The sequence below is a fragment of the Falco rusticolus genome, unplaced genomic scaffold, assembly GCF_015220075.1.
Source record: "Falco rusticolus isolate bFalRus1 unplaced genomic scaffold, bFalRus1.pri scaffold_193_arrow_ctg1, whole genome shotgun sequence".
NCBI classification, from domain to species: Eukaryota; Metazoa; Chordata; class Aves; order Falconiformes; family Falconidae; genus Falco; species Falco rusticolus.
Genome location: NW_023618200.1, coordinates 1,658 through 25,925, shown reverse-complemented (window position 1 = coordinate 25,925; position 24,268 = coordinate 1,658). Strand labels below are relative to the sequence as shown.

At 66.2% G+C, this 24,268-nt stretch overlaps 2 protein-coding genes across 2 annotated transcripts; both read right to left on the bottom strand.

Moving 5' to 3' along the window:
- Positions 1 to 6: 6 nt before the first annotated feature.
- Positions 7 to 15,262, bottom strand: LOC119142056 (cell adhesion molecule 4-like). Its single transcript, XM_037374763.1, has 8 exons — positions 15,222 to 15,262; positions 12,552 to 12,669; positions 7,285 to 7,431; positions 3,313 to 3,465; positions 2,679 to 2,810; positions 1,888 to 2,052; positions 1,202 to 1,292; positions 7 to 725 (listed from the first exon to the last, which is right to left on the bottom strand). Exons 2-8 carry the CDS (start codon positions 12,625 to 12,627, stop codon positions 455 to 457), a joined length of 1,035 nt encoding a protein of 344 aa, XP_037230660.1. The 5' UTR covers positions 12,628 to 12,669; positions 15,222 to 15,262; the 3' UTR covers positions 7 to 454.
- Positions 15,263 to 16,762: 1,500 nt separating this feature from the next.
- RPS19 (ribosomal protein S19) lies at positions 16,763 to 21,222 on the bottom strand. The gene is made up of 6 exons (XM_037374764.1): positions 21,102 to 21,222; positions 20,299 to 20,369; positions 19,524 to 19,624; positions 18,710 to 18,893; positions 16,949 to 17,003; positions 16,763 to 16,820 (listed from the first exon to the last, which is right to left on the bottom strand). Exons 2-6 carry the CDS (start codon positions 20,367 to 20,369, stop codon positions 16,794 to 16,796), a joined length of 438 nt encoding a protein of 145 aa, XP_037230661.1. The 5' UTR covers positions 21,102 to 21,222; the 3' UTR covers positions 16,763 to 16,793.
- Between the last annotated feature and the right edge of the window lie 3,046 nt (positions 21,223 to 24,268).

The window sequence follows — 24,268 nt, the reverse complement described above, 5'->3', positions numbered from 1 at the left end:
TGGGTCCCGCTATGGGGCAGGGCTATGGGGCAGGGCTATGGGTCACTATGGGTCGCTATGGGTCACTATGGATCCCTCCATGTGTCGCTATGGGTCCCGCTATGGGGCAGGGCTATGGGGCAGGGCTATGGGTCGCTATGGGTCACTATGGATCCCTCCATGTGTCGCTATGGGTCCCGCTATGGGGCAGGGCTATGGGGCAGGGCTATGGGTCGCTATGGGTCGCTATGGATCCCTCCATGTGTCACTATGGGTCCCGCTATGGGGCAGGGCTATGGGTCGCTATGGATCCCTCCATGTGTCGCTATGGGTCCCGCTATGGGGCAGGGCTATGGGGCAGGGCTATGGGTCGCTATGGGTCGCTATGGATCCCTCCATGTGTCGCTATGGGTCCCGCTATGGGTCCCGCTATGGGGCAGGGCTATGGGGCAGGGCTATGGGTCGCTATGGGTCGCTATGGATCCCTCCATGTGTCGCTATGGGTCCCGCTATGGGTCCCGCTATGGGGCAGGCTATGGGGCAGGGCTATGGGTCGCTGTGGGTCGCACTGACCGTAGACGACGAGCACGTAGTGGGCGCTGGCCCGGCCGTGGGCGTTGTGCGCGCGGCAGCTGTAGGTGCCGTTGTCCTGCGGCCCCAGCGCCGGCAGCGTCAGCAGCGCCCCCTGCGCCCGCGCCCGCGGCGGCAGCGACTCATTCCCGCGGCTCCAGGCGATCTCGGTGGGGCTGGGGGGGGGTCACCCGGGGTCAGCCGGGGGTCAGCCGGGGTCAGCGGAGTCATCCAAGGTCAACGGGGTCATCCGGGGTCACCAGAGGTCAGCGGGGTCATCCAGGGGGCAGCGGGGTCACCCCGGTGTCACCCGGGGTCACATGGGGTCACCAGGGTCAGCCGGGGTCACCCCACTGTCACCCAGTGCCCCCGAGTATCACCCCAGTGCCTCCCAGTATTCCCCCAGTGCCCTCCCCAGTGTCACCCAGTGCCTCCCGATCCCCACCCAGAGTCACACGCTGACCCCCCCAACCCCCTCCCAGCTCCTCCCAGTGGCCCCAGTTGCCCCCTCCCAGTCCCCCCAGTCCCTCCCACTCCCCCCCCAGTGCCTCCCAATCCCCCCCCCAGTCCCCTCCACTCCCTCCCAGGCCCCCCCCCGTGCCTCCCAGTGCCCTCCCAGTCCCCCCCCAGTCCCTCCCAGTCCCCCCAGTACCGCGGGTTCCCGCTGACGGCGCAGGTCAGCACCAGCGTGTCCCCCTCCCGCAGGACGCTCTGCGAGGGCTGGATGCGCGCAGTGGGGGGGTCTGGGGGGAGGGGACAGCTGGCACCCCCAGCGCCTCCCAGTCTGATCCCAGTGCCTCCCCGTCCCCTCCAGTGCCCCCCAGTCCCTCCCATTGCCCCCCAGTCTGCTCCCAGTGCCCCCCAGTCCCCTCCCAGTGCCTCCCAGTCCCCCCCAGTGCCTCTCAGTGCCCCCCAGTGCCCCTCCAGTGCCCCCCAGTCCCTCCCATTGCCCCCCAGTCTGCTCCCAGTGCCCCCCAGTCCCCTCCCAGTGCCTCCCAGTCCCCCCCAGTGCCTCTCAGTGCCCCCCAGTGCCCCTCCAGTGCACCCCAGTCCCTCCCAGTGCCCCCAGTCTTTTCCCAGTCCCCTCTCAGTGCTGCCCGGTGCCTCCCACTGTCCCTCAGTCTGCTCCCAGTCCACTCCCAGTGCCCCCCAGTCCCTCCCACTATCCCCCAGTCTGCCCCCAGTGCCTCCCAGTGCCCCAGAGTCTGCTCCCAGTCCACTCCCAGTGCCCCCCAGTCCCTCCCACTATCCCCCAGTCTGCTCCCAGTGCCTCCGAGTCTGCTCCCAGTCCCCTCCCAGTGCCCCCCAGTCAGTGCCCCCCAGTCCCCCGCGGCTCACACTGGACGTCCAGCATGTACTGCGTCTGCCGGCGCTGCCCCCGGCCCAGCGCGGGGTGCGTGGCCTCGCAGGTGACGATGGCCCCGTGGTCACGACGCTCCACGCGCAGGCGCAGGACACTGCGCTGCTCGAACACGGCGCCGCGCTGCTCCCGGGTGCTGTGCCCTGGGGGGGGGGGGGGGGGGGCATGGGGGGGGAGGGGGGGACATGGGGGATGGGGGGGAGGGGGGATGAGGGAACACGGGGGGACATGGGGGGGGACGGGGGGGATGGGAATAGGGGGGGATGTGGGGACGGGGGGACGAGGGGATACGGGGGACATGGGGACCGGGGGGACGGGGGGGGGGGTGGGGGGACATGGGGGGGGAGGGGGGACAGGGATGGGGGGAGGGGGGCAGGTGACACGGAGACACACACACAGGGGTGGGGGAGGGGAGGGGGGTGTCAGCAGGGACAGCAGGGGTGGGGGCGGCCACACCCCTCCACGACCCCCCGTGTCCCCAACCTGGGTCCCCACCCCCCCTCGACCCCCCCCATGTCCCCCAGCCCCTCCCCCATCCACCCTGTCCCCCCCTCCCCCTATGTTCCCCCCAGCCCCTCCCCTCAACCCCTTCCCCCTCCCCCCCAGCCCACCCAGGTCCCCCTTCCCCCCACGTCCCCCCAGCCCCTCCCACCCATGTCCTCCAGCCCCTCCCCCACGTTTCCCCCATCCAACCCCACCCCTCCCCCATGGCCCCCCAGCCCCTCCCCCTCCCCCCCAGCCCCTCCCCCTCCCCCCGCCCCTCCCCCACCTGGCAGCTCGCGCCGGTCGCGGTACCAGCGCAGGGTGGCCGGGGGCCGGGCGCGCGGCACGAGGCAGCTCAGCTCAAGCTCCGCCCCCTCCAGCGCCGCCCCGCCCTCCACCAGCGGCGCCTCGGGGGGCACTGGGGGGGGATGGGGGGACAAGGGACAGGGGGGAGGGACAGGCAGACAGCAGGGACATGTCCCCAGGTGTCCCCAGCCCCCCCAGATGTCCCCACCACCCGAGCGTCCCCAACCCCCCTGAGATGTCCCCAGGTGTCCCCAAGCCCCCCCTAGCTGTTGTCCCCCCCTGTGTGTCCCAGGTGTCCCCATCCCCTGGTGTCCCCAGATGCCCCCAACCCCCCGGAGATGTCCCCAACCCCCCTGAGATATCCCAAACCCTACCTGAGATGTCCCCAGGTGTCCCCAACCCCCCTGGGATGTCCCAAACCCCACCTCAGATGTCCCCAGGTGTCCCCAACCCCCTGAGATGTCCCCAACACCCCTGAGATGTCCCCAGGTGTCCCCAACACCCACCCCCCCCCCCGCCGATATGTCCCCAAACCCCCATGTCCCCATTCCCCAGGTGTCCCCAACCCCCCTGAGATGTCCCCACCCCCCCCAGGTGTCCCCAGGTGTCCCTACCCAGCACGCTGAGGGTGGCCACCTGCAGCTGGGTGGCCTCGGAGTAGAGCTGGCAGCGGTACCCGCCCTCGTCCTCCAGCCGCGCCCGGGCCAGGCGCACGCGCAGCCGCCGCCGGCTGAACTCCGCCAGCTGGAACCGCTCGTCCTTCAGCGCTGCGGGCACACCGCCACCGCGTCACCACCCAGGGCCACCCACGGCCACCACAAGGCCACCCATGGGCAGCCATGGAACCACAGGGTCACCCATGGCCACCACAAGTCCAACCATGGTCACCCATGGCCACCACAAGTCCAACCATGGTCACCTATGGCCACCCTAAGGTCACCCATGGCCACCACAAGTCCAACCATGGTCACCTATGGCCACCCTAAGGTCACCCATGGCCACCACAAGTCCAACCATGGTCAGCCATGGCCACCACAAGTCCAACCATGGTCACCTATGGCCACCCTAAGGTCACCCATGGCCACCACAAGTCCAACCATGGTCACCTATGGCCACCCTAAGGTCACCCATGGCCACCACAAGTCCAACCATGGTCAGCCATGGCCACCACAAGTCCAACCATGGTCACCTATGGCCACCCTAAGGTCACCCATGGCCACCACAAGTCCAACCATGGTCAGCCATGGCCACCACAAGGTCAGCCATGGCCACTCTATCATCAGCCATGGTCACCAAAAGGTCAGCCATAGCCACCACAAGGTCAGCCATGGCCACCACAAAGTCAACCATGGCCACCATAAGTCCAACCATGGTCATCCATGGCCACCACAAGGTCACCCATGGGCACCTATCGCCACCACAGGGCCACCCCGAGGTCCCCCCAAGGTCTCCATGGCCACCCCGAGGTCCCCATGGCCACCACAGAGCCACCCCGAGGTCTCCATGGCCACCACAGGGCCACCCTGAGGTCCCCCCGGAGGTCTCCATGGCCACCTCAAGGTCTACAAGGCCATCACAGGACCACCCCGAGGACTCCATGGCCACCACAGGGCCACCCTGAGGTCGCTATGGCCACCCTAAAGTCGCTAGGGGCACCCTGAGGTCCCACCGATGTCTCTATGGCCATGAGAAGGCCACCCCAAGGTCCCCATGGCCACCTCAAGGTCTCCATGGCCACCCCGAGGTCCCCATGGCCACCACAGGGCCACCCCAAGGTCTCCACGGCCACCACAGGGCCACCCTGAGGTCCCTATGGCCACCCTGAGGTTCCCCCGACGTCTCCATGGCCACCCCGAGGTCCCCATGGCCACCACAGGGCCACCTCAAGGTCCCCATGGCCACCACAGGGCCAACCTGAGGTCTCCATGGCCACCACAGGGCCACCCTGAGGTCGCTATGGGCACCCTGAGGTCCCCGCGAGGTCCCCATGGCCACCACAGGGCCACCCCAAGGTCCCCATGGCCACCACAGGGCCACCCCGAGGTCCCTATGGCCACCCTGAGGTCCCTATGGGCACATTGAGGTTCCCCCAAGGTCCCCGTGGCCACCACAGGGTCACCTCAAGGTCCCTATGGGCACCCCGAGGTCCCCCTGACGTCCCTATGGCCATGAGAAGGCCACCCCAAGGTCCCCATGGCCACCTCAAGGTCTCCATGGCCACCACAGGGCCACCCCAAGGTCGCAATGGGCACCCTGAGGTTCCCCCAATGTCTCCATGGCCAGCCCGAGGTCCCCATGGCCACCACAGGGTCACCTCAAGGTCTCCGTGGCCACCACAGGGCCACCCTGAGGTCACTATGGCCACCCTGAGTCGCTACGGCGACCCTGAGGTCCCCCCGAGGTCTCCATGGCCACCCTGAGGTCCCCATGGCCACCACAGGGCCACCCCGAGGTCACTATGGGCACCCTGAGGTCCCCCCGAGGTCCCCAAAGCCACACCAAGTATCCCATGGCCAACACAGGGCTACCCTGAGGTCCGTATGGCCACCTTGAGGTCCTCCCGAGGTCCCCATGGCCACCCCAAGGTCCCCATGGCCACCACAGGGCCACCCTGAGGTCGCTATGGGCACCCTGAGGTCACCCTGAGGTCTCCATGGCCACCTCAAGGTCTCCATGGCCACCACAGGACCACATCAAGGCCACCCCAAGGTCGCTATGGGCACCCTGAGGTCCCCCAAGTTCCCTATCGCCACCTCAAGGTCTCCATGGCCACCACAGGGCCACCCTGAGGTCGCTATGGCCACCCTGAGGTCCCCCTGAGGTCTCCATGGCCACCTCAAGGTCTCCATGGCCACCACAGGGTCAGCCCGAGGTCGCTATGGGCACCCTGAGGTCCCCCCGAGGTCCCTATGGCCACCTAAAAGGTCTACAGGGCCACCACAGGGCCACCTCAAGGTCTCCGTGCCCACCAGAGGGCCACCCTGAGGTCGCTATGGCCACCCTGAGGTCCCCCTGAGGTCTCCATGGCCACCTCAAGGTCTCCATGGCCACAACAGGGTCAGCCTGAGGTCGCTATGGGCACCCTGAGGTCCCCCCGAGGTCCCTATGGCCAATTAAAAGGTCTACAGGGCCACCACAGGGCCACCTCAAGGACTCCGTGCCCACCAGAGGGCCACCCTGAGGTCCCCCGAGGTCCCAATGGCCATGAGAAGGCCACCCCAAGGACTCCATGGCCACCTCAAGGCCTCCATGGCCACCACAGGGTCACCCCGAGGTCCCTATGGGCACCCTGAGGTCCCCCCGAGGTCCACATGGCCACCACAGGGCCACCCCAAGGTCTCCATGGCCACTACAGGGCCACCCTGAGGTCCTTATGGCCACATTGAAGTCCCTCTGAGGTCTCCATGGCCACCCCGAGGTCCCCGTGGCCACCACAGGGCCACCTCAAGGCCACCCCAAGGTCGTTATGGGCACCCTGAGGTCCCCCAAGTTCCCTATCACCACCTCAAGGTCTCCACAGCCACCACAGGGCCACCCTGAGGTCGCTATGGCCACCCTGAGGTCTCCATGGCCACCTCAAGGTCTCCATGGCCACCACAGGGTCAGCCCGAGGTCGCTATGGCCACCCTGAGGTCCCCCTGAGGTCTCCATGGCCACCTCAAGGTCTCCATGGCCACCACAGGGTCAGCCCGAGGTCGCTATGGGCACCCTGAGGTCCCCCTGAGGTCCCTATGGCCACCTAAAAGGTCTACAGGGCCACCACAGGGCCACCTCAAGGTCTCCGTGCCCACCAGAGGGCCACCCTGAGGTCGCTATGGCCACCCTGAGGTCGCTATGGGCACCCTGAGGTCCCCCGAGGTCCCAATGGCCATGAGAAGGCCACCCCAAGGACTCCATGGCCACCTCAAGGCCTCCATGGCCACCACAGGGTCACCCCGAGGTCCCTATGGGCACCCTGAGGTCCCCCCGAGGTCCACATGGCCACCACAGGGCCACCCCAAGGTCTCCATGGCCACTACAGGGCCACCCTGAGGTCCTTATGGCCACATTGAAGTCCCTCTGAGGTCTCCATGGCCACCCCGAGGTCCCCGTGGCCACCACAGGGTCACATCAAGGCCACCCCAAGGTCGTTATGGGCACCCTGAGGTCCCCCAAGCTCCCTATCGCCACCTCAAGGTCTCCATGGCCACCACAGGGCCACCCTGAGGTCGCTATGGCCACCCTGAGGTCCCCCTGAGGTCTCCATGGCCACCTCAAGGTCTCCATGGCCACCACAGGGTCAGCCCGAGGTCGCTATGGGCACCCTGAGGTCCCCCCGAGGTCCCTATGGCCACCTAAAAGGTCTACAGGGCCACCACAGGGCCACCTCAAGGTCTCCGTGGCCACCACAGGGCCACCCTGAGGTCCCTATGGCCACCCTGAGATCGCTATGGCCACCCTGAGTTCTCCCGAGGTCCCTATGGCCATACGAAGGCCACCCCAAGGTCCCCATGGCCACCTCAAGGTCTCCATGGCCACCAGAGGGCCACCCTGAGGTCGCTATGGGCACCCTGAGGTCCCCCCGCCCCTCCCCCGCCCCCCCTCACCGCGGGTGCCGTTGAAGAAGAGCGTCTGGCGCGCCGGGTTCTGGATGACGACGATGGAGCCGTCGTACTGGTGCAGGTGGCAGGTGATCTCGGCCGTGCCGCCCTCCAGCACCGTCACGTTCTCCGCGTGCACCTCCTGTGCCCGCCCTGGGGGGACACTGGGTATACTGGGGGCACTGGGGATACTGGGGGCAATGGGGACGCCAGTACTAGGGGCACTGGGGATACTGGGGACGCCAATACTGAGGGGTGGGGGCACTGGGGACACCAGTATTGGGGGGCTGTGGGCACTGGGGACACCAATACCAGGGGGCTGGTGACAGTGTCATGGGGGACTGGGGCCACTGGGGCACACACACCGGGGGTCTGGGGGCACTGGGGATACTGGAGATGCCAATACTGGGGGGCTGGGGGCACTGGAGACAGCAATACCGGGGGGCTGGGGGCACTGGGGACACCCGCACTGGGGGACTGGGGACAACAAAGCGGGGGGGTGGGGGCACTGGCGACAGCAGGGACACCAGTACTGGGGGCTGGGGGCACTGGGGACACTGTTACTGGGGACAGTGAGACTGGGGACAGCGACACTGGGGTGCTGGGGACAGTGGGGACACCAGCACTCGGGACACCAGTGACATCATCGCTGGGGACACGAGTGACACTGACACTGGGGTGCTGGGGACACTGGGGACACCAGCGACACCAACACTGGGGACACCAGTGACACTGACACCGGGATGGTGGGGACACTGGTGACACCAACACTGGTGACACTGACACTGGGGACACCGGTGACACCAATGCAGGGTGCTGGGGACACCAGTGACACTGACAATGGGGACACTGGGGTGCTGGGGACACCAGTGACACTGACACTGGGGTGCTGGGGACACTGGGGACACCAACACTGGTGACACTGACACTGAGGACACCAACGCAGGGTGCTGGGGACATCAGTGACACTGACACTGGTGACACTGGGGTGCTGGGGACACCGACACTGGGAAGTTGGGGAAACTGGGGACACTGACACTGGGACGCTGGGGACATCAATGCAGGGTGCTGGGGACACCAGTGACACTGACAGTGGGGACACCGGTGACACCGACACTGGGATGCTGGTGACACTGGGGACCCCGACAGTGGGGACACCAACGCTGGGGACACCAGTGACACTGACACTGGGATGCTGGGAACACTGGGGACACTGACACTGGGGACACCAGTGACACCAACACCGGGATGCTGGGGACACCGGTGACACCGGTGACACTGACTCCGGGGACACCAGTGACACCGACACTGGGATGCTGGGGACACTGGGGACACCGGTGACACCGACACTGGGACACTGGGGACACCGACACTGGGGACAATGATGCAGGGTGCTGGGGGCACCAGTGACACCGACACTGGGGACACTGGAGACACTGACACCAGGACGCTGGGGACACTGGTGACACCAACACTGGGGATATCGGTGGGACCATCGCTGGGGACACTGACACCGGGGTGCTGGGGACACTGGTGACATCAACACTGGGGACACCAGTGACACCGACACCAGGATGCTGGGGACACCAGTGACACCAACACCGGGATGCTGGGGACACTGGGGACATTGGGGTGCTGGGGACACCAGTGACATCATCACTGGTGACACTGGTGAACCAACACTGGAATGCTGGTGATGCTGGGGACACTGACACTGGTGACACCGACACTGGTGACACCGACACAGGGTGCGGGGTACATCAGTGACACTGACAGTGGGGACACTGGGGTGCTGGGGACACTGGGGACACCGACACTGGGGACACCAGTGACACCGACACCGACAGCGGGGACACCAGTGACATCATCGCTGGGGACACCAGTGACACTGACACTGGGGACACCGACGCAGGGTGCTGGGGACATCAGTGACACCGACACCGGGGACACTGGGGTGCTGGGGACACCAGTGACACTGGGATGCTGGGGACACCAGTGACACTGACAGTGGTGACACTGACAGTGGTGACACCAGTGACACTGACACTGGGGACACTGGTGACACTGATGCAGGGTGCTGGGGACACCAGTGACACTGACAGTGGGGACACTGGTGTGCTGGGGACACCAGTGACACCAACACCAGGATTCTGGGGACACCGGGGACACCGACACTGGGATGCTGGGGACACCGGGGACACCAGTGACATCATCGCTAGTGACACCGGTGACACTGAGACTGGGGACACCGACGCAGGGTGCTGGGGACACCAGTGACACCGACACTGGGGACACTGACAGTGGGGACACCAGTAACACCGACACGGGGGACACTGGGGTGCTGGGGACACCGGTGACACCAACACCAGGATTCTGGGGACGCTGGGGGCACTGGGGACACCGATGCAGGGTGCTGGGGACACCAGTGACACCGACACTGGGATGCTGGGGACACTGGTGACACTGACACTGGTGACACCAGCAACACTGACACGGGGATGCTGGGGACACTGAGACTGGGGACACCAGTGACATCATCGCTGGGGACAGCAGTGACACCAACAGCGGGATGCTGGTGACACCAGGGACACCAACACTGGTGACACCGACACCCGGGACACCAGTGACATCATCACTGGTGACACCGGGGACACCAACACTGGGATGCTGGGGACACCAGTGACACCGATACTGGGATGCTGGTGACACCAGTGACACTGACACCGGGGACAGCAGCGCCATCATCGCCGGGGATACCGGTGACACCGACACTGGGATGCTGGGGACACCGGGGACACCAACACTGGGGACACTGACACCAGGGACACGAGTGACATCATCACTGGTGACACCGGGGACACCGATACTGGGATGCTGGTGACACCGGTGACACCGACACTGGGATGCTGGGGACACTGACACTGGTGACACCGACACCGGGGACACCAGTGATATCATCACTGGTGACAGTGGGGACACCGACACTGGGATGCTGGGAACATCAGTGACACCGATACTGGGATGCTGGTGACACCGACACTGGGATGGATGCTGGTGACACTGGGGACACCAGTAACACCAACATCGGGATGCTGGGGACACCGGTGACACTGATACTGGGATGCTGGGACACCGACACCGGGGACACCAGTGACATCATCGCTGGGGACACCAGTGACACCGATACTGGGATGCTGGGGACACCGGTGACACCAACACCGGAGACACCAGTGACATCATCACTGGTGACACCAGTGACACCGACACCGGGATGGATGCTGGGGACACTGGGGACAGCAGTAACACTGACACCGGGATGCTGGGGACACTGGGGACACCAGTGCCCCACCCCCCCTCCGGTGTCCCCCTCCCCGCCCCCCCCCCCCCCCCCCCCCCCCCCCGTGTCCCCGCGTGTTGTCCCCGAGGGGGGGTGTGTGACATCGCTGGTTCCACTGTGTCAGCACAGCCCCCCCTCCCCCCCACCCTGGGGTCACCGCCAAGGTCGTCCCCCACCAAGGTCACCCTGGGGGGGAGGGAGGGGCGCAGGGACACCCCGGGAGGTGACACGGGGGGGAGGGGACACTGTTCCTGTCACACACACACCCCAGGCCGCCTGGGTGCCCCCGCGTGGGTGCTGGGTGGGGGAGGGGAGGCGCCTGGGTGCCCCCTCCCCCCCCCTCAGGGCCGGGGGAGGGGACAATGGCCCTTTTCTGTGTCACCCGCCCCAGGGACAGGCCGGTGGCGCCTGGCACCTCGTGGGGGGGGAGGGGGGGGACACCCAGGCGTCAGGGTGGGGCCCTTGGCGCCCATCCCCCACCCGGGGGGAGGCAACGGGGTCCCCAGTGTCGGGGGGGGGGGGGGAGGGGGGTGTGTGCGCACAGGGGATGGGGGAGGGGTCAGAGAGGAGGGGTCACCCCCAGCGGGGAGGGGGACAGGGGTGGCCCCAGGGTGAGGGGACACGGGGGGGGGGTGGGGGTTGGGTCACAAGGGACGGGGGAAGGGGCACAGGGGACAGAGGGGTCACAGGGGATGGGGGAGGGGTCACAGGGGATGGGGGAGGGGTCAGAGAGGAGGGGTCACCCCCAGCGGGGAGGGGGACAGGGGTGGCCCCATGGTGAGGGGACATGGGGGGGGGTGTCACAAGGGATGGGGGAGGGGTCTCAAGGAATAGGGGGGGCACAGGGGGTGGGGGAGGGGTCTCAGGGACAGAGGGGTCATAGGGGATGGTGGGGAGCACAGGGGATGGGGGGGTCACCCCCAGCGAGGAGGGGGACCTGGGTGTCCCCAGGGGGAGGGGACACGGGGGAGGGGTCTCAAAGAATGGGGGGGGGGGGGTTCACAAGGGATGGGGGAGGGGTCACAGGGACGGGGAGGGGGGGGTCATAGGGGATGGGGGAGGGGTCACCCTGAGCGAGGAGGGGGACAGGGGTGTCCCCAGGGTGAGGGGACAAGGGCGGGGGGGGGTGGTGGGTGGGCAACAGGGTCCTGAGTGTCCTGGGGGGGGTCACAATGCATGGGGGAGGGGTCACAGGGGATCGGGGGGGGGGGGGGGGTCACCCCCAGCAAGTAGCGGGACAGGGTGTCCCCAAGGCAAGGGGAAATGAGGGGGGGGGGACACACGACACACACACGTGGAGTTGGGGGAGGGCACGCCAGCCCCGCACGAGTGTCACTGGCGCACGAGGACACGGTGTCACCCACCCTGGGGGGGGGATGGGGATGGTGGCACATGGGGGAGGGGACACTGGGGGGGGCGACAGACCCCCAGAGAGTGACGCCCCCCGCCCCCCCCCGCAGGTTTGGGGGGAGGGGGATGCTGGGGGGGGGGCACCCGAGGGTGTCCAAGTCGGGGGGGGTGGGGGTGTGTGTGTGTGACAAAGTGACAAGGTGACAGACCCCCCCCCCAGTGTCCCCAGGCTGCGGTGAGGGGGGGGGAAGGGACAGCTTCCCCCCGAGGGGACCGATGGGGATGGGGAGGGGGGTGGGGGGGGGCAAGCGCCCCCCCCACCAATCTGCAGGGGTTGGTGACAGGGGGAGGGGACACGGGGACCTCGGTGGCAGGAGGGGGGGGGGGCTGCGGCAGAGGGGCGGGGGGGCTGCGGGCCTAAAACGGGGGGGGGGGGGGAGGGGGATGGGGAGGAGGATGGGGATGGTGGGGGCTGCTGTCCTCCCCCCGGTGTGGGGACAGGGGCGATGGGGGGAGGGGGGGGAAGGGAGGGGGGGGGCTGGGGGAGGTTTGGGGGGGCTGGGAGGGGGGCTGGGGGGTCCCTTACCGTGTCCGGCGGCCCAGAGCAGGATGAGGCCCGGCAGCAGCGCGGGGCGCAGGGGGGGGCGCGGGGGGGGCTGCATGGCGGCTGCCGCGTCCCTCTGCCGCTCCCCACCTGCCGGGCCCTGAGGATAATGTATGCTAATGAGATGCGGGAGGCTGGGCCAATGGGGGAGGAGGAGGAGGGGGAGGAGCCCTGGGAGCGAGCTGGGGGGGGAGGGGAGGGGGTTGCTCTTTACAGGCCCATGCGGGTGGGGGGGGATAAGGGACCCCCAGTGTCACCCATACACCCGGGGTGGGGGGGGGGGCACCCCAGGGTAGGGGGAGGGGCAGCCCATGGGGGACCCCGGGGTGGGAGGGGGCACCCCAGAGGAGACTGGGGACCCCAGGGTGGGCTGGGGGCACGCCAGTGTGAGGGGGGGCACCCTAGATTGGGCTGGGGTCACCCCGAAGGGGACTGGGGACTCCAGAGTGGGCAGGGGTCACCACAAAGAGTACTGGGGTCCCCCAGGGTGGGCAGGGGGCACCCCAAAGGAGCCAGAAGCCCCCCAAGGTGGGCTGGGGACCCCCAGGGTGGGCAGGGGGCACCCCAAGGGGACCAGACCTCCCCCAGTGTGGGCAGGGGGCACCCCAAAGGGCCCGAAGCCCCCCAAGGTGGGCTGGGGACCCCCAGGGTGGGCTGGGGTCACCCCAAAGGGGCCAGGACCCCCCCAGCGTGGGCTGGGTCCCCCCAGGTGGTCAGGGGGCACCCAAAGGGGCCAGGACCCCCACCCCCGAGTGGGCAGGGGGCACCCCAGGGTAGGCAGGGGGCACTCCAAATGGGACAGAAGCCCCCCAAGGTGGGCTGGGGACCCCCAGGGTGAGCTGAGGTCACCCCAAAGGGGCCAGGACCCCCCCACGGTGGGCAGGGGGCACCCAAAGGGGGTCAGGACCCCCCCAGAGGGGGCTGGAGTCACCCCAAAGGGGACTGTGGCCCTCCAGGGTGGGCAGGGGTCACCCCAAAGGGGCCAGGACCCCCCTCAGGGTGGGCTGGGGACACCCCAAAGGGGGCCAGACCCCTCCCAGGGTGGGTCAGGGGGCACCCCAGGGTGGGCTGGGGTCACCCCAAAGGGGGCCAGAAGCCCCCCAAGGTGGGCTGGGCCCCCCCAGGGTGGGCTGGGGTCACCCCAAGGGGGCCAGGACCCCCCAGGGTGGGCGGGGGGCCCCCAGCCGTGTGACGCGGTGGCGGGGGGGGGTGGGGGGCAGTTTCTATGGCAGCCCAACCCCCCCCCGCCCCCCCCACCGCGCCGAACAAAGCGGCCACTGAGCCCGAACAGGGTGGCCATTCTGCTCCGGGGGGAGGGGGGGGCGGGGGGCCGGGGGGGCGGGGGGGGGGTGCCCCAACACGGCCCTGGGGGGGGGCACCGGGCTGGACGGGGCCGAAACGGGGGGAACTGGGCTGGACTGGGGGGAAATGGGGCTGAAGTGGCCCAAAGCAGGGCGAAATGGGGCTGAACTGGGGGGAAACAGGGCTGAACTGGGCCAAAGGGGGGGGGGAAAACTGGGCTGAACTGGGCCAAAGGGGGGGAAATGGGGCTGAACGGGGCTGAACTGGGCTGAACTGGTCCAAGGGGGGAGGGAAATGGGGCTGAACTGGGCCAAAGGGGGGGAAACTGGACTGAACTGCGGGGAAATGGGGCTGAACTGGGGGGAAATGGGGGGGAAACTGGGCTGAACTGGGGGGGAAATGGGTGTGAAACTGGGCTGAACTGGGGGGGAAACTGGGCTGAACTGGGCCAAAGGGGGGGAAATGGGGCTGAACTGGGGGAACTGGGGGAAACTGGGCTGAACTGGGCCAAAGCGGGGGGGAAACTGGGCTGAACTGGGCCAAAGGGGGGGAGGAACTGGGCTGAACTGGGGGGAAATGGGGCTGAACTGGGCGCCAAAGGGGGGGAAATGCGGCTGAACTGGGCTGAACTGGGGGTGGGAAATGGGGCTGAACTGGGCCAAAGTGGGGGGAAACTGGGCTGAACTGGGGGAAACTGTGCTGAACTGGGCGAAGGGGGGGAGGAAATGGGGCTAAACTGGGCCAAAGGGGGAGAAACTGGGCTGAACTGGGTGGAACTGGGGCTGAACTGGGCCAAAGTGGTGGGAAATGGGGCTGAACTGGGGGAACTGGGCTGAACTGGGCAAAGGCGGGGGGAGGGGAAATGGGGCTGAACTGGGCTAAAGGGGGGGAAACTGGACTGAACTGGGTGGAAATGGTGCTGAACTGGGCCAAAGTGGCGGGAAATGGTGCTGAACTGGGACAAGGGGGGGGAACGGGGGTGAACTGGGGGGAAACTGGGCTGAACTGGGCCAATGGGGGGGAAATGGGGCCAAAATGAAGGGAAACTGGGGCTGAACTGGGGGGAAATGGGGCTGAACTGGGCCAAAGAGGGGGGAAACGGGGCTGAACTGGGGGAAAATGGGGCTGAACTGGGCCAAAGCGGGGGGAAATGGGGCTGAACTGGGGGGAACCGGGGCTGAACTGGGCCAAAGCGGGGGGAACCGGGGCTGAACCGCCGCGGGGCAGCCTGAGGGAGGTGCGGGGGGTCGGACACCCCGAAGGGGAAGCCCGGAGGGTGGAAGGGCGGCCCGGCCGGGGGTTCGCCGAAGGGTCCGGGAGGAAGGCGGCTGCGCCCCGCCGGGAACTCACCGCCCAGGGGCCGCGGCAGGAGGCGCCGAAGCGGCTTCACCCGCCATGAGGGACGCGGGGCAAAATGGCGGCGGCCGCGTTACCCCTTCGCCGCCGCTTTCCCGCCCTTCCCGCGGCCACGCCCCCTCCCCGCCCAACCCACCAATCAGCGCCCGCGCCCACCCCAGCCCCGCCCCCGCGCGTGCCGCCGGGCCCCGCCCCCTCCCCCCTCCCTCAGGACTACGTCTGCTTCTCTGAGGCGAACCGCGCTTTTTCCCCCCCCCGAGGGAAAAAATAAACGTTTTTTGAGGTAAAATTAACGGGATTAAGGGCCGGGCGACCTTTTTCGTCCCGGCAGGCCCACAGCGGCGCCCGAGGGACGAAAAGCCGGGACGGAGCCGGGATAAGCGGCCCCCTGGGGAAGGGAGAAGCCCCTCGCAGCCGGCTCGCCCGCCACCTGCCACATTTAGGGGGTTTTAGCCCCAAAAACCCACCTTCCCCCGCCCCTGGGGTGCCCACGCAGAAGAACACCCCTCAGCAAAGCCCCGGCCGCCAAACATCTGCTTTCCTTCTTCCACAGGGGCCAAAAAAGGCTTTTTTCAACCCAAAACCCCACTGCAGCCGCTGGAGCAGCCGCCCCCCCCCCCCCGCCTTGGTCGCGGCTGGTTAATGACAGAATTTTGTCATTTTGGATAAAAAACTCATTCCCCTCCCCTCAGGACGGGCAGCACCCAAACCTCCCCATTTTTACCCCATTTTACAAGGCCCTGCCGCCTCCTTTAAATCCCAATTCCCCCAAAACCCTCCATTTCCAGCTAAAAATGTACATTTTTGTACAAAAACGTATACACCCCCCCCCCCCCCCCAATTTTGGCCAAACCCCCCAAATTATTGACTAAAAAAAATCCCTATTTTCTTCCAGGAACCAGCTCCTGCATCACCCTGACACACACACACACACACACTGGGGATCCCCTCAACTTTTGGGGCATTTTCAATCATTTTTACACCCCCAAATTAATATTTGGAGTATTTCCCCCCCCATTTCGGCATCTCCCCCTATTCTGGGGGGTTTCCCCCTCAATTTTAGAATTCCCCTCCCGCATTTTGTGGCAGTTTCCCCCCCATGTTGGGATCCCCCCCTAGGATCTGGGGCAGTTTTCCCCCATTTTGGGCTTTTTCCCCCATTTTGGGACCCCCCCCTTAGGATTTTGGGCAATTCCCGCCCATTTTGGCAGTTTCTCCCTATTTTGGGGCACTTTCTCCTCGTTTTGGGGAACCCTTTCCCTATTCTGGGTGGCTTTTCCCTTAATTTCCGATTTCCTCTGAATTTTGGGGCATTTTCACGCCATTTTGGGAACGCAGTGATATTTTGTAGCAGGTTTTCCCAGCATTTTGGGCAGTTTTCCCCCATTTTGGGACACCCCCCCATAATATTTTGGGACACTTTCCCCCCATTTCAGGTTTCCCCCCACATTTTGTGATCCCCTCTCAGTATTTTGGGGCAATTTCCCCCTATTTTGGGGCCCTTTTATTAAAAAAAAAAAAAACCACCAAAAAAAGCCGCTCCAGGGTCTCTTTTATTCCAGCTCCTCAGTGCTTCTTGCTGGCGGCGGCCACCTGGGGGGGGGGGGAGGGGCGGCAAAAGGCACCAAAGTGTTAAAAAAAAGCCTAAAACGGCGCCAAAATTCAAATTTTAAAACCCCATGGAATTGCCAAAACCCCCCCGAAATGGCCCCAAAACGCACCTGCCCAGCGATCCGGTCCAGGTCCCGCTGCCCCTGTGGGGTCAGCTTGCGGCCGCTGCGGGAAACCGCCGTGATTAGTAATTAGCGGTTTATTAGTAATTAGGGGAGTAATTAGGGGGGGTAGGGGGGGAACCGGGAGAAGAGGGAAAAAGGAAGAAAAGGGGAATTAAAAGGGGAAAATGGGGATTTTTTGGGGGAAAAAGGGAATTAAAAGGGGAAAATGGGGATTTTTGGGGAAAAAGGGGAATTAAAAGAAGCAGAAAATGGGGATTTTGGGTGGGAAGAAAGGGAGAAAAGGAGAATTAAAAGGGGAAAATGGGGATTTTTTGTGGGAAAGGCAGAAAAGCGGAATTAAAAGAGGAAAATGGGATTTTGGGGGGAAAAGGCAGAAAAGCGGAATTAAAAGGGGAAATGGGGATTTTTGGGGGAAAGAAAGGGAGAAAAGGGGGATTAAAAGGGGAAATTGGGGATTTTTGGGGGAAAAAGGGGAAAAATTTTAAAAAGGCAGGAAAGGGGAACGGGCAAGAGGAATTAAAGGGGAAACGGGCAACTTGGGAATTTGAAAAGGTGGGAGAAAGGAAAATCAAAAGGGGGAAATTGGAAAAATTTTGAAGGGTGGAAAAGGGGAATGGAAAAAATGGGGAAACGGGGAATTTTAAGAAAAGGAGGAAATGGGGAATTTAAAAAAATAAGGGGGGGGGGGAAGGGAAATAAAAAAAAAAATTGGAAATTGGGGAGTGGGTAACGCCCCCCCTCCCCCCCATGTCTGTCACTGGGAAGGGGGAATTTGGAAATTAAAAAAAAAAAAGGAATTAATGAAAAAGACAAAATCTGGGAATTAAAGGGCAAAGTTACGGAATGAAAGAAAAGCGCAAATTCAGGAACTAACAGGCAAAACCGGGGAAATTTCCCAAAAAGAGGTGGGAATTTTCCCAAAAACGGGGGAATATTTCCATGAGTAGGTGGCACAATTTTTCCAAAAAGGGGGGGAATTTTTTTCCCAGAAAGGGAGAAACTTTTCCCCAAAAAGAGCGTGGATTTCCCCGAATAAAGAGGGAAATTTCCCTCAATAGTGGTGGAATTTTTCCTGAATAGGAAACGAATATTTCCTGCAAAAACGGGAATATTTTCCAAAACCAGGGGGGAATTTTTCCCAAATAAGAAAAGGGGAATTCTTGCGAATAAGGGGGCAGTTTCCCGGAAGTAAGGATTTCCTGGAAGAGGGAATTTCCTGGGATGAGGAGACACATTGCTGGAACAGGGAAATTTCCTACAACACGAGGATTTCCTGGATGAAGGAGGGCACTTCCTAAAAGACAGAGAACACTTCCCAAAAAACCACAGCAGTGGGGGGCACTGTTTCCTGGAATGAGGGACCAAATCACTGCAACAGGGGGATTTCCTGCATAGAAAATGGCATTTTCCGGGATGGAGGAGAACATTTCCCAGATGGAGTAAGACACTTCCCAAAAGAGACAACACTTCCTGGGAGAGGGACAACACTTCCCAGAAGAAGGGGGTATTCCCTGGAAGAAAGGAGGGCATTCCCCAAAAAGAGACAGCGCACTTCCCAGAAAAGAAGACACTTCCTGGAAGCGGGGAGGGTGCTTCCTGATAGGAGGGAGGAAATTTCCTGGAAAGGAAGGAGGAAATTTCCTGGAAAGAAATGAGATTTCCCGGAAAAAAGGGGGAAATTTTCCGGGAAAAAAAAGGGAAATTTCTAGGGAAAAGGGAATTTTGTGGGAAAAGGCGTTTCCTCACCCGTCCTGGTCCTTCTCGACCACCTTCAGGGCCTCGAGCGCCTGCAGGACGCGGCGGGCGACAGCGCCGGAGCCGCGGCTGAAGTGGCTGGGCCGGACGCCGCGGCGTTGGCGCCCCCCATACACCTTGGCCATGGAGCCCACGCCTGCGCCCCCCCGCAGGTACAGGTGCCGCGCCGTCGATGCTGGGGGGAGGGGCGGCTGCGTCAGTGGGGGGGAGGCACCGGGCCCCCCCATCCCCCCCCCGGGGCACCCATTTCCCCCCTCAAGTCCTGACACATCCCTGTATCCTCTCCCCCGTATCCCAGTGCCCCCCAGTGCCCCCCTCCAGCAATCCCAGTACCCTCCCCAGGTAGCCCAGCCCTCCCCCCCCCCGGCACGAGTCCTCCCAGTCTCCTTCACCAGTGACCCCTTCCCAAGACCCCAGTACTCTCCGCAATGGTCCCACTGTCTTCCCAGTACTCCCAGTGCCATTTCCTTGGAATCCCAGTGGACCCCAGTGCTCTCTCTGATATCCCACTGCCTTTTCCCTAGTATCCCAGTGCCCCCCCATACTCCCAGTACCCTTTCCCCAGTATCCCAGTGCCCTATCTGGTATCCCAGTGCCCCCCAGTGCTCCCAGTTCCCTTTCCTCAGTATCCCAGTGCCCCTCCAGCGTCCTCTCTGGTCTCCCTGTGCCCCCCAGTGCTTCCAGTGCCCTTTCGTCAGTATCACAGCGCCCCTCCAGTACCCTCTCTGGTATCCCTGTGCCCCCCAGTGCCCTTTCCTCAGTATCCCAGTGCCCTTCCCCATTATACCAGTGCCCCCCCACTCACCGGCCCGTGTGTAGAACCAGTTCTCGTCGTAGGGCGCCAGCTCCTTGTGCTTGGCCAGTTTCACCGTGTCCGCCCACTCCGGCACCTTCAGCTTCCCCGACCTGGGGAGGGGGCTGCGTGGGACCCCCACCCCCCCAGGACCCCCCCCAGCCCCCGAGCCCCACCAGGACCCCCGGGAATGGCCCTAGGACCCTCCCCAGTTACCCCAGTAACAGCCTGGAACCCCCCCAAGACCCAATCTGTGTCCCCCCCAGTGACAGCCCCCAGACCCCCCTATTGTACTGGGATCCCTGCCAGTCACCCCAGTGACAGCCCCCAGACCCCCCTATTGTACTGGGATCCCTGCCAGTTACCCCAGTGACAGCCCCCAGACCCCCCTATTGTACTGGGATCCCTGCCAGTTACCCCAGTGACAGCCCCCAGACCACCCTCCGTTATACTGGGACCCCCCCAGTCACCCCAGTGACAGCCCCCAGACACCCCCCATTATACTGGGACCCTCCTCCAGTTCTCTCATTGAGCCCCCCCCTCCCCTGGTGCCCCCAGACCCCCCAGCTGTCCCAGTAACAACTCCCAGACCCCCCCCATTATACCAGGCCCCCCCCCTCACCTCAACCCCCCTCAGTTATCCCAGTGACAGCTCCCACTCGTCCCTCCCATTATACTGGGACCCTTCCCCAGTTCTCCCATTAAGCTCCCCCCGTTACTCTGGTAACGGCTGCAGCCCCCCCCCCCCCCCCGGTGCCCCCCAGCCCCCCCCGCGCCCCCCCCTCACTTTTTGAGGAAGGCCGCCAGCGCGCGCACGAACTCCTGCTGGTTCACGTCCTTCACCGTCACCCCCGGCATCTGGGGGGGGAGGGGGCGTCAGCGGGGGCACCGGGACCCCCCCCCGCCCACATCTGGGGGGGCTCAGCGCAAGCACCGGCACCACGGGACCCCCCCCAGACCCCTGTGCCCCCCCCCAGACCCGTGTTACCCCCCCCCCCCCGGACCCCCATGCTCCTCCCTTGGGACCCCCCCAGACCCCTGTGCCCCCTCCCCCCTATTTGCTCCCCTTGGACCCCCGTGCCCCTCCCAGGCCCGTGTTGCCCCCCCAGACCCCCCGTGCCCCCCCACGTGCCCTCCCCGGACCTATGTGACCCCCCCTACCCCTGTACCCCCCCCACGACCCCCATGTGCCCCCCTTGGTCCCCCGCCCCAGGACCCCTGTGACCCCCTATGCCCGCCCCGCCCCCCCCCCCGGACCCCATTGGGACACCCCCCCCCCAGGACCTCTGTGTGACACCTTGGCCCCACCCCGGACCCCTGTGACCCCCCCCTCGGATCTATGTGACCCCCCCCCAGAATCCCCATGTGCCTCCCTTGGGACCCCCCCCCAGATCCCTGTGTGCCCCCCTTTCCCCATTGGGAACCCCCCCCAGACCCCCGTGCCCCCCCACATGGCCCCTGTGTGACCCCTTGGACCCCCCCACTGTCCCTTCCCAGACCCTTCTACCCCCCCTCCAAGGACCTATGTGCCCCGCCCCCACAGGACGCCCCCAGACCCCTGTAACGCCCCCCCCCCCCCCCCCCCCGGACCTCGCTGCTGCCACCTCGCCCGGCGGGATCGGAAGAGGGGGAACCCGGGGCCGCCCGGGGAAAGGCGCAGGGCCGGAGCTCTCGCGAGAGTCCGTCAGCCAATCAATGGCTGCGAGAACACGCACCGGCCAATGGGCCGGCGGGAGGGGCGGGGCGCCGTGGTACCGCCCCTCGGCGCGGGGGACGCCGGGAGCTTGCGCCGTTCTCCAGCCGCCCCCACTCCCCGGAGTTGTAACGGTCCAGCCCGCTCGGCTCCGCCCCCTCGCAGCGCCGCCACCGCTGATTGGCTGCCGGGCGGAAAAGGGCGGGAAACCTTCACGCCCTGGATGCAAGCCCAGCGGTGATTGGCTCCGCGCCCCACCTGCGCCTGAAACGCGCGCCCTGATTGGCCGGAGGGAGCGGCGCGGGCCGCTGTCCCCGCGGTGTCCCTGTGTGACCCCGTGTGACCCCCGGGCTGTCCCTGCCCACCCCCCCAACGTGGTGCCCCCCAGCATATCCCCCTCCCCCTTAAAGCGAGGGGGGTGTCCGGCCCCGCCCCCAGCCCCTCCCCTTAAAGGGATAGGCGTGTCTGACCCCGCCCCCAGCCCCTCCCCTTCAAGTGAGGGGCATTTCTGACCCCGCCCCTCCCCTTAAAGTGAGGTGCGTGTCCTGCCCCGCCCCCCTTTGAGGGGTGTGTCTTGCCCCGCCCCCAGCCCCCAATAAGTGAAGGGTGCCCCCAGCCCTGCCCCCAGCCCCTCCCCCCTTTTGGGGGCATGTCCCACCCCTTTAACATAGGGGCGTTTCCCTTCCGGCCCCAGCCCCACCCCAATGGAGTGATGGGCGTGTCCTGCCCAGCCCCGCCCTCTTTCCCCCATCCAATCCCAGTGCTCCCCCACCACCACCCCCCTCGGTGGGCAGAGTCAGGCAGGTGCTGGGGGGGGGGCTCCAAGGCTTTTACTCGGTCACGTGACCCCGCCCGGGGCCCCGCCCCCCCAGACCCCGCCCCCACGGCGGAGGGGGGAGGGGGGATGAAAGGAGGGGAGGGGGTCAGCGTGCCCCGCCCCCCCCGGAGGAGGGCTCGGGAGGGGGCGGGGCGTCGTTGGCGGGGGCGTTGGCGTCGTTGGCTGCGGCGGCGGGCTCGGGGGGCGGGGCCTGCTCGTGGTGGGCGGGGTCGGGGGTCGGGGCCTGCTCGGGGGGCGTGGCCGCCTGCATGATCTTCTGGCGCACCTCGCGGATCTTGAGCTGCAGGCAGACCTTGGTGGGGAAGATGTCGGCGAAGCGCGCCTGGAAGGCGGCCGTGGCCTGGGCTGGGGGGGGGGAGGGGCCGTCAGCGGGGCAGTGGGGGAGGAGCGGGGGATGGCTGGTAGGGGGGGACACTGTGGGGGTGGGGGAGGGGCGACCTGGGGGGTGCGGGGGAGGGGGATGGGGGGAGCAGGGACATGGGGACAGTGTGGTTGTGGCCTCGGGGGTGGGGGGGAGGGGCCGTCAGTGGGGGTGGGGGATGGGTGGGGAGGGGGGACCCGGGAGGGGTGGGGGAGGGGGTTGGTGGGAGGGGGAGGGGGTTGGGGGGAGGGGAAGGAGGGAACAGGGTCATGGGGACATTGTGGATGCCTGAGGGGGGAGGGGCCGTCAGCGGGGGTGGGGGAGGGGTGGGGAGGGATGGGGTGGGGGGTGGGCAGGTCAATGGGGGAGGGGGAGAGGGGATACAGTGGGGGGTGGGGACACAGGGGGGTGACACGGGGTCAGGGCGAGGTCACGGGGGCAGGCAGGGTCACACGGGGCCATGGGCGGGTGTGGGCGGGGCCACGGGTGTGGGCGGGGCTACACAACAGGGGCACCCGTGTCTATTTGGTGCCTTGGGGCCAGTTTGGAGCCGTTTAAGGGGGGGGGGGGGGATGGGGGGGTGGATTGGGGGGTTGGGCTGTGGGTGGGGGCAGGGCTGTGGGTGGGGTGGGCGTGTCGGGGGGCGTGTCGCACCCGAGGGGAAGAAGCCGTGCTCCTGGAAGAGCTGCATGACGAGGGCGCGGCGCTGGTCCAGCGTGCGGCGCAGGGAGGAGAACGGCACCTTCTCGTACTCCAGCTCCGCCAGCGCCTCCTCCCCCTCCCCCCCCTGCGCCCCGCCCACACCGTCAGCGGGGGGGAAGGGCTGGGGGAAGCCCCTCGCCCCGCCCGAAACCCCGACCCCCCCCCACCCCCCCTCCCGCCACTCACAGGGGAGGGGATCAACAACCCTGGCCTGCCCATAGAGCAGTGGCCCCGCCCCCCTTTGGCCCCTCCCCTCCCTGTGGCCCCCCCCACAGTGGGGTGCCCGTCCCCTCCCCCACCGCAGTCTCCCCCCCACCCTCCCCTCACCCCTCCCCCTCCTGGGTGCCCCTCCCCCCAAAATCACTTTCCTGTAATCTCCCCCCCCCACCTCGCTCCCTCCCCCCCAGGGTTCCACCCCAGCCCCTCCCCCACCCCGGTTGCCCCTCCCCTCCGTGTGCCACTCCCCCCCGGTTGCCCCTCCCCCTCCCCTCCTCCAAAGTCACTTTCCTCTGATCTCCCTCCCCCCCCTTTCTCCCTCCTCCCCGGGGTTCCACCCCAGCCCCTCCCCCACCCCGTTGCCCCGCCCCCCCTCACCCGGCCGCTCGAAGGTGAAGATGTCCCCCTCGCACTTGGCGCTCTTGGGGGTGTTGGGCTCGGAGCCGCAGCTGGAGCGACGGCGCAGCCTCCGCTTGGGGGAGGAGGGGTCCTCCCCGCAGGGGTCCAGCTCTGGGGGAGGAGGGGCGGTCAGCGCCCCGCCCCCCGCCCCGCCCACACCCCCCCTGCCCCGCCCCCTGGCCCCCATCCAACCTCCCCTCCCCAACACCCAGGCACCCAGCCCCTCCCCCAGCCCCTTCCAGCCCAAATGGTCACGGGTGCACCCCCCCAGCCCTGTGGCCCCGCCCCCACCCGTGGCCCCGCCCCATTACATGGCCACGCCCCCCCGCCCATGGCCCCGTGTGAACCCACCTGCCCCCGTGACCTCACCCTGACCCCGTGTCACCCCCCCAGTGCCCCCACTGCGTGTCCCCCCTGTCCCCCCACCCCCCGCCGGGTCCCCCCTCCCACCCCCCCATCCCCCGCCTCTCCTCTCCCCCCGACAGCCCCTCCCCCCCCCCAGGCAGCCACACTGTCCCCATGTCCCTGTTCCTCCCCTCAGACCCCCA

Excerpts from the sequence above, each read along its gene's own strand:
- LOC119142056 (XM_037374763.1), bottom strand. The coding sequence starts at position 12,627 with ATGCAGCCCCCCCCGCGCCCCCCCCTGCGCCCCGCGCTGCTGCCGGGC. Across the intron at positions 2,811-3,312 it reads GGCCACCCTCAGCGTGCTGG|TGCCCCCCGAGGCGCCGCTG; the intron begins GTAGGGACACCT and ends ATCCCCCCCCAG. Across the intron at positions 726-1,201 it reads GCCGTCAGCGGGAACCCGCG|CCCCACCGAGATCGCCTGGA; the intron begins GTACTGGGGGGA and ends ACCCCCCCCCAG.
- RPS19 (XM_037374764.1), bottom strand. The coding sequence starts at position 20,369 with ATGCCGGGGGTGACGGTGAAGGACGTGAACCAGCAGGAGTTCGTGCGC. Across the intron at positions 18,894-19,523 it reads CTGGTTCTACACACGGGCCG|CATCGACGGCGCGGCACCTG; the intron begins GTGAGTGGGGGG and ends CCCTCCCCCCAG. Across the intron at positions 16,821-16,948 it reads TGGACCGGATCGCTGGGCAG|GTGGCCGCCGCCAGCAAGAA; the intron begins GTGCGTTTTGGG and ends CCCCCCCCCCAG.